The sequence below is a fragment of the Eschrichtius robustus genome, chromosome 20, assembly GCF_028021215.1.
Source record: "Eschrichtius robustus isolate mEscRob2 chromosome 20, mEscRob2.pri, whole genome shotgun sequence".
In the NCBI taxonomy this organism is placed as follows: domain Eukaryota; kingdom Metazoa; phylum Chordata; class Mammalia; order Artiodactyla; family Eschrichtiidae; genus Eschrichtius; species Eschrichtius robustus.
Window position 1 is genome coordinate 12,165,569 of NC_090843.1, and position 10,941 is coordinate 12,176,509.

Consider the following 10,941-nt stretch of genomic DNA (forward strand, 5'->3'; position numbering starts at 1 on the left):
GAGGGGAGTCGGCCTTTGGACAGGAGTCTGCCCTTCCCCTTCCCTAGACCCCACAATTGCCAGCCTCAGAAATAAAGCAAACTTTCCTTTCCACCAGCCTTGCCTCTTTATTGGCTTTTGAGCAGCGAGCAGCTGGACCCCACATTCAGTTACAGTGTGTGCCAAGTGCACTGCCCTCAGACTGAAGTTGCTGGCAGCACTGGCTGAGCTCCCCTTCGGGGACTGTGCTCACCCCAGATCACGGTCCCTTCCCCAGGCAGCTCATGCCCAATAACAGTGGATGGCTATCAAGGCCCAGCCCCATGTCTCAATCTGGGACAACTCTGCAGGCCATCCGAGCTGTGGGGATCACCGAGGACTTTGTTGAGATTGCCTGACAGCTCGCCTTCTCCCTCCACCAGCACAATGCTGCTTCCTTCCCGGGTCTGGATCCTGAGACACTCCGCAGTGACCAGGGTTGGCCTCGCAGGGACCTTGACCTGAGAAAATCCACGAGGTTCGTTCCCTCTTTTTTTTTTTCTTCTTGGCCACGCCACGTGGCACGTGGGATCGTAGTTCCTTGACTGGGGATTGAACCCGCGCCGCTTGCATTGGAAGTGAGGAGTCTTAACCACTGGGCCACCAGGGAAGTCCCTCGTTCCCTCTTTTCCTTCGGCTTCTTCTCAGCCCTCTTCTTTTCTTTTTTTAAATTGATATGAAATTCACAGAACATACAGTTAACCATTTTAAAGGGAAAAACTCAGTATCATGTAGTACATTCCCAGTGTCGTACAACCACCTCCTCTACCTCGTCCTAAAGTATTTTCATCACTCCCGGAAGGAAACCCTACACTCCTTCAGCAGTAGCCGCCATTTCCCCCTCCCCCAGCCACTGGCAACCACTAATCTACCTTCTGTCTCTATGGCTTCACCTATTCTGAATATTTTATATAAGTGGAATCGTACTGTATGTGGACTTTTGTGTCTGGCTTCTTTCACTGAGCACCATGTTTTCAAGGTTCATCCATGTTGTAGCCTGTGTTAGAACTTCTTTCCATTTTATGGCTGAATAATCCACGGTATGGATGGAGCACATTTTGTTTATCCATTCTTCATTGATGGACACCTGGGTTGTTTCCACCTTTTGGCTGCTGTGAACGTGTATATCCATGTATTTGTGTGAGTCCCTGTTTTCAGTCCTTTTGGGTGTATACCTAGGAACCAAACATTTTCCTACAGTGAGGCCTCTCTGATCACCTGATATAAGACAACACCCTCCCCCAGCCATTTCCTTTCCTTGCTTCGTAACACTCATGACCTTATAAAATAGCATATATTTAGTTGTTTCTTTGCTTACTCTGTGACTTCCCCTGTACTCAAATGTAAGCGCCTGAGGACGGGGGATTGTCAGGTTTCCTCACTGTTGTACTGCAGGGCTCAGAACAGTCCCTGACAGAGAATAAACCCTGTGTCAGTCATCTGTGCTCACAATAATGCTGTGTTAACGAACTCGCCTCATTCAGTGGCTTAAAACTCAGCTGGCCCTCTGCCGGAGTGTAGGCTGGGCTCCGTGGGGTGGTCGTTCTGGGAGAAGCCAGTGGGGGACCCAAAGGAAGAACACAGACAAATGAAGCAAATAAAAATGAAAAGTGCTCCCTCGGCCGTACTACTCTGGAACTGAACACCAGGAGGAGATTTCAGGGGATGGCATAGGTCAAGGCACACGAGTGCCAGGCGTTTCAGGCCCAGCAAGCAGCCCGTGTGGCTGGACTGTAAAGTGGTGAGTAAATGGAGGAAAAGAGGCTGGGCTTAAACATCAAACGGAAGAAGCTGAGAAAGGGAGTGGGGAGGATGGTGGAGACGGGACGGGGCACATACCCTGGAGGCCACCCTGTTTCCTGCCACGCACACGTGTTTGCAGAGGGGCCCCTGGCAGCCTCTGCCCCCACCACGGCCTCCGGCCCCAGCAGCCAACAGCAGCATCGACGCACGTCATAGCCTCACGCGCTCCACAGGCAAGACTCAGGAGGCGTGGGGGTGCGTACCCAAGGTCTTCCAGAGTTGGTGGTGGGTAGGGGTTTGCTCTGAGCCAGTCTTTCCACCGCATCCAAGCCGGGGTGAGAGGGCCGACAATGCAGGATCAGGGAGCCTGGAGCACATCTCTGCCTGCAGAGGTGGCAGCTGCACGGCTGGGGTCCCTCCAAGCACTAGGGCACAATAGTAACCGTGACAAAGTCCTACTCCTGAGAAGCTCAGAGGGTGGGGGATCCCAGCCACCTCAAAACCAGGAAGGATGTGATCTAGCCAGTGATTAAAAAATAAATAAATAAATAAAGGGGGACTTCCCTGGTGGTCCGGTGGTAAAGAATCCGCCTTACGATGCAGGGGACGTGGGTTCAATCCCTGGTCGGCGAACTAAGATCCCACATGCTGTGGGGCAACTAAGCCCACGCCACGGCTACTGAGCTCGTGCACCTCAGCTAGAGAGCCTGCGTGCCGCCAACTACAGAGCCCACACACCCTGGAGCCTGCGGGCCACAACTAAGACCCGATGCAACCAAAAATAAAATAAATAATAAATCTTAAAAAAAATAAAAAAAAAAGGCACTTCAAATATACACATATAGGGACTTCCCTGGTGGCGCAGTAGTTAAGAATCCGCCTGCCAATGCAGGGAACACAGGTTTGATCCTTGGTCCGGGAAGATCCCACATGCTGCGGATCAACTAAGCCCGTGCACCACAACTACTGAGCCTGCGCTCTAGAGCCCGTGAGCGACAACTGCTGAAGCCCGCAGGCCTAGAGCCCATGCTCCACAACAAGAGAAGCCACTGAAATGACAAGCCTGCGCACCGCAACGAGCAGTAGCCCCTGCTCACCACAACTAGAGAAAGCCTGCGTGCAACAACAAAGACCCAATGCAGCCAAAAATAAAATTAAAATAAATAAATAAAAATTTTAAAATATATATACACACATATATATACATATTATATATGTATGTATATGCATATATATACATAAAACTTCTTTCTTGCAGTGAATAAATCGGGATAAACTGGCATTTAGCTGTGGGCAGGTCTCCCGGGCTGTTACTGGGAGCCAGGGTCTGATCTTCGGGCTGAGCTGAGGGGCAGCGCTGAACCCGCCAGGCTGAGGCCCGCACTGGGGCCCTGTGGTGATGACCATGAGGCCTGCCCCCTGACAGCCCCACCCACGTCATGCCTGCACAGAGCGAGGCCAAGAACCTGGGCTCAAGAAGAAGGATCCTTTGCATCTCAACAAGCAGAGGCTGTCTTAAGCCCTAAACTGTGACTCCTCACATGATCCGATCGTGACTGCGAAGTCCCGGTGGGGCTCACAGCTCACAGAGCAGCCGGGGGCACAGGCAGCACCAGCCCTGGTGTCCCAGCCAGAGAGGCCGGCGGGGTACCAGCACACCTGTCCTGGTGGAGGATGGAGGAGGGGGAAAGGAGCCCCCTGCTGTCCCAGGTAAGCAGTGCCCGGAGGCCTGCCGGGGTTGGAGATGTCCCCGGCTGGGTTCTCCCCCCACTGGCCCACCAGAGCCATGTTGTGAGCTGGGGCTAGCCAGGAGGTGGGTGCTCAGGAGGAGCTGCTAAGATTGGGGTGGGGCTTTATTAGTCAGGTGCCTTAACCTCCCCCAGCGCCCTGTTCAGACTCTGAAAGGTGACCCGCCCTTGCCCTTGTGTTTGACACGGCATGGGGTGCGTCCACACCCCAAGGAAAGCACACACCCAGGGGATGGTGCCCACCAGGGCCATCAGGCCATCCTCACATTTTCCCTGTCCCCCACCCACCTGTGACCTGCCCCGCCTTCTCACCTCCCTGTTGCCCCCTCCTCAAGGCTGCCATCCGCTCAGCCCGGTATGGCCCCTGCACAAGAGATCTGGCAGGTCTCCCCGTGGATCTGGCGGGTCGAGGGGTGGCCTCTGGCTCAGGGTGCAGAAGGGGCTGAAGGCCAATGCCGGCAGCCTGTCCTTTTGCTCTTACTGACTTGTTGAGTTCTGGGGGGGGCTGATCAATAACCCTCCTTTCCTCTGCTCTGATGCAGTCAGACAGGTGGGGAGTGAAGGGCCAGCTTCTCCCTGGTAAACTGGGAGCCCTGCCCAGGCCTGGGGCCTTAGCTTCCTCATTCTTCCCCCACAACCAAATTCAAGGGCCTGCTGCCCCTCCCCCTGCAGAGAGGGGGCAGAAGCCCTCCCATACCTGCCTGCCAGTGGAGGGGCTGCGGAGGCAGGCATATCTGGAGTGGAGACTGTCCATCAAGGGGCCAAATGGAACTGGCTTTGCAGCTTCTCCCAACCTCATGACCAGTGAGCCAGTCCTCTGTTGGGGAACCAAGAGGAGGGTGGGGGGAACCGAGAGAGGGGGTGGGCCCCCGCAACCATCAGCACCCTGTTAATTTTCTCCGTGGTAAGGCCAGGGCCCCCGAGCTTGGCTGAGCGTCCTGCTGGAGGGCAAGGTGGGGTCCTTGGGAGGCCCTGCAACCCACAGAGCCCCAGTCTCCTGGCCTCTCCCCTCCCTGCCCCCAGAGCCCCTCACCGTCCCCTCTGCTGCTTGGCCGAGCAGGACAAGCCTTAAGGATCCCACGTCCCTGGCCTTCTAGGGTCTTTGAGCACCCCCTTCCGCCTTCACCGTCCAGCTTCCTCCCCGCTGCAGGCTCTGACCCTGCTCCCAGCTGAGTGTCACAGGGTCTGAGTGAAGAGGGTTGCCCTGGTGAGACCTCCCTCTTCTTCCTCCCTCTGCAGGATGCTGGGGGTCAGGAACCACCCCTCGCCGGGAGCAGCCCCCTCACTTCACGTCACCCAGGGCCAGCACCCTGGGAGGACCAGGCCCGGAGGGCAGGCCTTGGGGGGGTCCTGGCCTGCTGCTTCCCCTGGGGAAGCAGCTGCCTCAAGTGCCTGATCTTCCTGTCCAACTTCGTCTTCTCTCTGCTCAGCCTGCTGGCCCTGGCCATCGGGCTCTGGGGCCTGGCCGTCAAGGGGTCTCTGGGGAGTAGTTGGGGAGGCCCCCTGCCCGCAGACCCCATGCTGGGGCTGGTGCTGGGCGGGCTGGCGTTCAGTGCGGTGAGCCTGGCAGGCTGCCTGGGCGCCCTCTGCGAGAACGCCTTTCTGCTGCGCTGCTTCTCTGGGGGCATCCTCGCCTTTCTGGTGCTAGAGGCCGTGGCAGGGGCCCTGGTGGTGGCCTTCTGGGGCCAGTTACAGGATGACCTGGAGCACGTCCTACACATGGCCATCACACACTACCAAGACGACCCAGACTTGTGCTTCCTCATTGACCAAGTTCAGCTCGGGCTGCAGTGCTGCGGGGTGGCCTCCTACCAGGACTGGCAGTGGAACCTGTGAGTCCTAGAGCCTGCAAGGGCGGAGGGCAGCCCCGTGGTGGCCGGCAGGGTCCCTGGGGCTGGAGAGGAGGCGGGCCACACACACACTCACATGCACAGACTCACCCATACACAAAGTCACCTGTACAGGCTCCTCACCCGTACGCATACGTGCACACACGCGCATGTGGGCACACTTGCGCATGTACACACTCAGGCCCAGCCAGGGCCACATGGTCATGCAGGGATGTTAATAGAGAAGCTCAGCCAGTAGACCTAGAAAGTCACTTTTGGGGGTTGTTTTTTTTTTCTTTTTCAGTAAGGACATCGTACATCTCAATGTCAATTGAAAATAACTTTTAGTTTAATTCAGGACATCATTGTGGACTATGACTCCACAGTTCTCTGTCCACTGCGTGTGTGTGTGTGTGTGTGTGTGTGTTTGTGTGTGTGTACATGTGTGTGTTTAGAGCCATATGGAGACTCTTGAAAACCAGCCATTTGTACCTAACAGTCCCTGAGACATGCTGGGCCCTTCTTTCTGGGCACCTTAGAAGCACCCATCTGGATTGTTCTCATTTGGTGGCTGAGTGTGACTTTGGGTCGGTGGCAGCCCTTTCTGGTGTTGTGATGCCACCCAGCCTGCCGACCTCCAAGCCCCTGCCTTAGTGAAGCCCGTTCTTCAAGGAGATGAGACTGCCTGTGAGGGAGGGCGAGGGAGCCTGCTGGTCACAGGGCCCTGGCCGCCAGTCAAAGGCCAAGGGCACCTGAGGGCTGCCTGAAGTGGGTGACAAGGGCAATAGTCTCTCGAGGCCCTGCGAGCTCCTCCCAAGACTCCCGTCCCTTGTTGCTGCCCAGTGTGGCCCCTCATGCCCCCACCACGACCCAGTGACCACTACAGAAGCCTCTACCAGTCTTCAACCCACCTTCTCCCACTCCAGCTCTGCTGCTCAGACCAACTCAGCAGCATCTGTGGAGCGAGGCCATCTTACTTCCAGCCCCCATAAAACCCTTGCCTCCCTTCAACTGTCTTACGCAGTGTGTGTCTTCTAACCAAGAAGCATGTGCAGAGGGCTACCCAGTGCTGGGATGAATTATAGAGAGCTGGGTATTGTGTGTGTGTCTGTGTGTACACAAGTGTGTGTGAGTGTGCATGTGTGTGTACATGCCTGCCAGTGTGGATTCCTGCTGTGTGCATGTGTGTGTGCATTCATGCCTGTGTGCTTGCATGCATGCACATGTGCATGCCTGCGTGCCTATGTGTGTGTGTGGCCATGGAAGTTTGAAGGTGGGTAGGAGACATTCCACACAGCGCTGGGGTCCTGGACCAGGGGCCCTGCCCTCCAGACTGATGCTTCCTTACGCCCTTGCAGGTACTTTAACTGCAGCTCCCCTGGGGTCCAGGCCTGCAGCCTTCCTGCCTCCTGCTGTATCGACCCCTGGGAAGATGGAGCCTCAGTCAATGACCAGTGTGGCTTCGGGGCCCTGGGCCTGGATGAGGACGCGGCCCAGAGGGTGGTGCACTTGGAGGGCTGCGGCCCCCCACTCCTCCAGTGGCTGCACAGCAACATCTGGGCTGCAGGTGGCTACGCCATCGTGGTCGTGGTGGTCCAGGGGGCAGAGCTCCTGCTGGCCACCCAGCTGGTGAGGGCCCTGGCTGTCCACAAGAGGGCAGCAGAGAGTGAGGGCTTGTCCACAGGACCCCCAGACTCAGTGCCCTCCCCTCTGCCAAACTGGTCCCGGGCTGACTGGCAGGTGAGACGAAAGACCAGGGCACCGGGATGGGGTCTGGGGCTGCAGGCCTCCCCTCCCCTCCCAGGGAAGGTGTCAGAATAACCCGCCTTGGTGCTTGTGGACACGCACCTTGGGCCCCCAGGCCTCCTCCACCTGCTGGCCTCTGGCTCCCCAGGGTCCCCTTTCCCCCACACTGCCCACTTGCTTGCAAACGCTGCCATGGTCCGAGTGTAAGCTGACCCCAACGACTGCCTGGCCAGCGTCTGCCTCCCACAGAGGGTGCTTGCAAAGCCTGGCTGGCAGGGAGAGTGGGGGGCGAGCGAGACTGGATGAAATCCTGCCACCGAGCCCCAACTCGGACCCTCACCCCAACCCTCACTTCCGATCTCTACATCTGACCACTTTTGACCCTCACCACTGACCCTCCACTTCCAACACCTCCAAGCCCAGTCTATGAGTCCCCATGTCCTCACCATAGCCTGGCCCCTGCTCTCCTCTGGGGCCACCTCCCCCTTTCCTGTCCATTGCGGTGGTTGAGGATGAGGCCCAGGCCTCTCCCTCCAGAGTGCTTTTTTATTGGAGGGGGTTAGTTTTATTGAGATGTATCACTCATACAGTAAATTGCACCAACCTTAAGTGGGCAGCCTGAGGGTTCTTACTTATCCACACACCTGTGGACCCACTACCAGGTCTAGATCCAGCCCCAGCAGGGCCCTTCGTCTCCTCCTCGAGGTCACCCCTGTTGGAACTTTGTCGCCTTTGGTTAGCATGGCTTTTTCTGGCCTTCACATAAACGCGGTCACAGGGGCCCCCTTCCTGAAAGTCACTCTCTGGTCACTGCTGTTGTGAACAGACCCCCCGACATCCTTGTGGCACTTGGGCAGCTTCCCGAAGATGACTGCCACTGGGGGCAGTTTCCCGCAGCTTTGTGTGTGGCAGCGTGCCCTGCTTCCCCTGGGTGTGGTGTCAGGAGTGGAATTGCAGGGTTACTGGTGGGCGTCTGTCCAGCTTTAGTGGACAGTAAGGATGGGCTGGCTGGGCCCAATCTCCCTGCACCTGTCTCCTCACCTGTGGGGAGCAGATAGGCGTTCCCTCCCCCTGACCTGAGCTCTGGCCCCTGGAGTACATGGGGCTGCCTGCCTTGCCCCAATCCAGCCATGAAGAGCCTGGCTCAGCGCCCGATGTGCTTCCTTCCCTCAGCCTGGCCAGGCCCCTGCCATCCCTGCCACCTGTGCCCACATCCATCCACTCTTGCTGAAGAGACTCCACCCTTGGGCCCTGCCCCCACTGACAACACATCCCAGACAAGTGGTGGAGGACACGCTAATTTTATTTGAAACAGGACAGCAAGCATGGGCCGTGTTGGAAAGGACAAGCATCCTGCTGGTGTGACAGGTCCAGAGGGGTCTTGCTCTCTCACTGACGCCCGCAGGACTCCTGCCACCCACTCCGCCAGTGCAAGGGCCTCAGCTAGGAAGGGCTAGTGGGGGGAGCTTGTCCTCACCCCCAGACAGGCAGGACAGGGGACACTCCTGGGAGGCCTGCCCTAGCTTTCCAGCCATGGGAGGAGAGGGTCTGTGGACCAGTGTCTCCAGAAGTTAAGCCGGGCCTGGCCGGCCGGAGAGGATATCCTACAGGGAGTTGGTGGGCTCCTGGCAACTAGCTTCCGTAGGCCTGAGGTCGCCGCCCTGCGGGGATCTCCAGACACAATCTCTGGACACTCTGGAACCCACCGGCGGGGGGAGCGGCCCTGCTCACAGGAATCCTGAGCAGGGGTCAGAGAGGGCAGCAGCATGGAGGGGCCAAGGGCCGGGGTCCAGTGCTAGATGATGCCATACTGGGCCAGCTCATGCAGCTCCAGGTGGTTGAAAGCCTCCCATGGGCAGATGACAGTGATGTCTGCAGGACAAGGGGGCCAGTGGGTCCAGGAGGGTCCCAAGGCCCCAGGAGCCACCATCCCCTCTGGGCCCTGTTGTCCCCCCCCCTGTTGTCCACACCCCAATGGTGAGAGTATAAGTCCAGGGTGTAGAGCCCTCCTTTCAGGACATACCACCTTTGGGGTGTGTCGAATGGGCGCCCTGCCCAGGAAGAGAGTGGGTGCAGCAGGCCCAGGGAGGGGGCCAGAGGAAGGTGGGCCTTGCTGCTGGGGGGAGGGGACAGCAAGAGCTTTGTTCTTTTCCAGCCCCTCCAAGCACTCGGTGGACCCGCTGAGTAGGAACAACCCCACTCGGGTGGTGTCTGAAGCTTGAAGTTGGGAAAAAAAAAGGAAGGACAGCTGGGGGTGGTGCCCTAAGTGAGCCTCTGCCTGAGGAAGCAGGGGCAGGGTTGATGGGGCCCCAGGCACACTGGGGGGTGGGCAAGTGGGGGGGACCTGGGTGGACGCTAGTCGCCGTCATACCTGTTCCCAGGCCTTCCATTCCGGGGATGTCGTCACCAAACCTACAAGAACAGAGAGGTCAGGGCCAGGAAGAGCGGAGAGGGGGCGTGCATACACTTGAGTGCAGGTTCCTGGAAACGTGGTGTGTCTGACTGTGTCCTGGGTGTGTACACGTGGGGCTCTTTGGGTGCAGGGAGACATATCAGTTGGTGGGGCTGTGGCTGAGTGTCTGGGTGGCCGCGGGTGGGTGTGCTTTCCAGACAAGAACAGCTAGAGAGGGTGACGGGAGCCCCTGCCCTCCCAGTCCCCTCCACCCCCCGCCCCCCGTGCCAGGGAATGGGGCACCCTGAGACAGGCCGGCTCAGGCCCTCAAGACTCGCACCACCTGCTTAAGAGGATGGGACCACCTTCCACTAGCAAAGGGTGGCTGAGGCCCCACCCAGCCCCCCAACCTGAAGTGCAGCCACATCTCCCTCTTGTGCAGCAGGTGGGCCCTCCACCCCACTCAGGGCCAGCCCTCCCACAGCTCTGCTTACCCTTGGACGCCTTTCTTGGGGGGCTTGCTCTTGAACTGCCTGGTTTGCCGCTGCTTAAATTTGGGGGGCCCTTTCCTGGGAGTGACGGGCCCCCCAATCACCCTGGTGGCCGACCGGATCTCGGCCTTGGGCGGCTCCAGGTTCATGGCCAGGCTGGCAGAGACCCCGCGGCGACCTTCGGCTTCTGGACTCCCTCACGCTGTGGGCCCTCCTGCTTCCGACCTGCCTCTCAGGTCTCAACCCACCAGAGCAGAGGAAACCCTGAAACATGAGACCCACCGGTCCCCAGTATGACCCAAACAGCAGCCCCCTGTCCCAGGGAGCCCCAGGCAGGGGGTGAGAGTGCTGGGTGGCCCCCCGGTGTGCCCCTCCTCACTGCCTCCCCCTTCTCCTGCATTCCCCATCCCAATCCCTGGGGTGGAACACTTGGTCTCATTCATGGTGGCATGTTAGGCACCTAGCGGTGCCAATAATGGTAACCCGAGAAATGGGAGGGCAGGGTGCCCGGGCAGGGGAGGGGCCTGTGTCACAATGAAACGCCCAGGCGAGCTGTGTAGTCCTGGCCCCAGCAGCGTCTTCCCTCTGCTGGTAAATACCCTGCCTCCCCCCCCCCGCCCCCCGCCCCAGCCACTCACTGGGCACCAGAATCACCTGCTGGTGTCCTTGAACCCACTGCACAGGGTGACCTCCCCTCCTCCTCTCCCCCGGAGTCTCCCCCTGGATGCCCTAAGCTCTGGTGACCTAGGCCAGGGGCAGCTCACCTTCCTCTAAGCCTATTAGCACCAGAGGGAGACCCTAATTCCTCAGAGTCCACTATAAGCCCAGAAAGTTCTGGGGCTAAGTACATGATGCAGAGAGGAGCCGCTGCCCTGGCACTGGATGCCTCAGGCACCACCTCTTGGGTCCCGTTTCTTGCCCCCACCCCCACTTGTGGGCTGCAATGCCTGACTCCAGCCTGCGGCCACCGCTGG

The 10,941-nt window shown here is 58.6% G+C and overlaps 2 protein-coding genes across 2 annotated transcripts; one reads left to right on the forward strand and one right to left on the reverse strand.

Moving 5' to 3' along the window:
- Positions 1-3,435: 3,435 nt before the first annotated feature.
- On the forward strand, positions 3,436-7,159 carry TSPAN10 (tetraspanin 10). Its single transcript, XM_068531555.1, has 3 exons — positions 3,436-3,471; positions 4,749-5,341; positions 6,697-7,159. Exons 1-3 carry the CDS (start codon positions 3,436-3,438, stop codon positions 7,157-7,159), a joined length of 1,092 nt encoding a protein of 363 aa, XP_068387656.1.
- Positions 7,160-8,879: 1,720 nt separating this feature from the next.
- PDE6G (phosphodiesterase 6G) lies at positions 8,880-10,146 on the reverse strand. Its single transcript, XM_068531175.1, has 3 exons — positions 9,971-10,146; positions 9,456-9,496; positions 8,880-8,956 (listed from the first exon to the last, which is right to left on the reverse strand). Exons 1-3 carry the CDS (start codon positions 10,114-10,116, stop codon positions 8,880-8,882), a joined length of 264 nt encoding a protein of 87 aa, XP_068387276.1. The 5' UTR covers positions 10,117-10,146.
- Positions 10,147-10,941: the final 795 nt, after the last annotated feature.

Excerpts from the sequence above, each read along its gene's own strand:
- TSPAN10 (XM_068531555.1), top strand. The coding sequence starts at position 3,436 with ATGGAGGAGGGGGAAAGGAGCCCCCTGCTGTCCCAG. Across the intron at positions 3,472-4,748 it reads GGAGCCCCCTGCTGTCCCAG|GATGCTGGGGGTCAGGAACC; the intron begins GTAAGCAGTGCC and ends CTCCCTCTGCAG. Across the intron at positions 5,342-6,696 it reads CAGGACTGGCAGTGGAACCT|GTACTTTAACTGCAGCTCCC; the intron begins GTGAGTCCTAGA and ends ACGCCCTTGCAG.
- PDE6G (XM_068531175.1), bottom strand. The coding sequence starts at position 10,116 with ATGAACCTGGAGCCGCCCAAGGCCGAGATCCGGTCGGCCACCAGGGTG. Across the intron at positions 9,497-9,970 it reads CCCAAGAAAGGCGTCCAAGG|GTTTGGTGACGACATCCCCG; the intron begins GTAAGCAGAGCT and ends CTGTTCTTGTAG. Across the intron at positions 8,957-9,455 it reads AATGGAAGGCCTGGGAACAG|ACATCACTGTCATCTGCCCA; the intron begins GTATGACGGCGA and ends CTTGTCCTGCAG.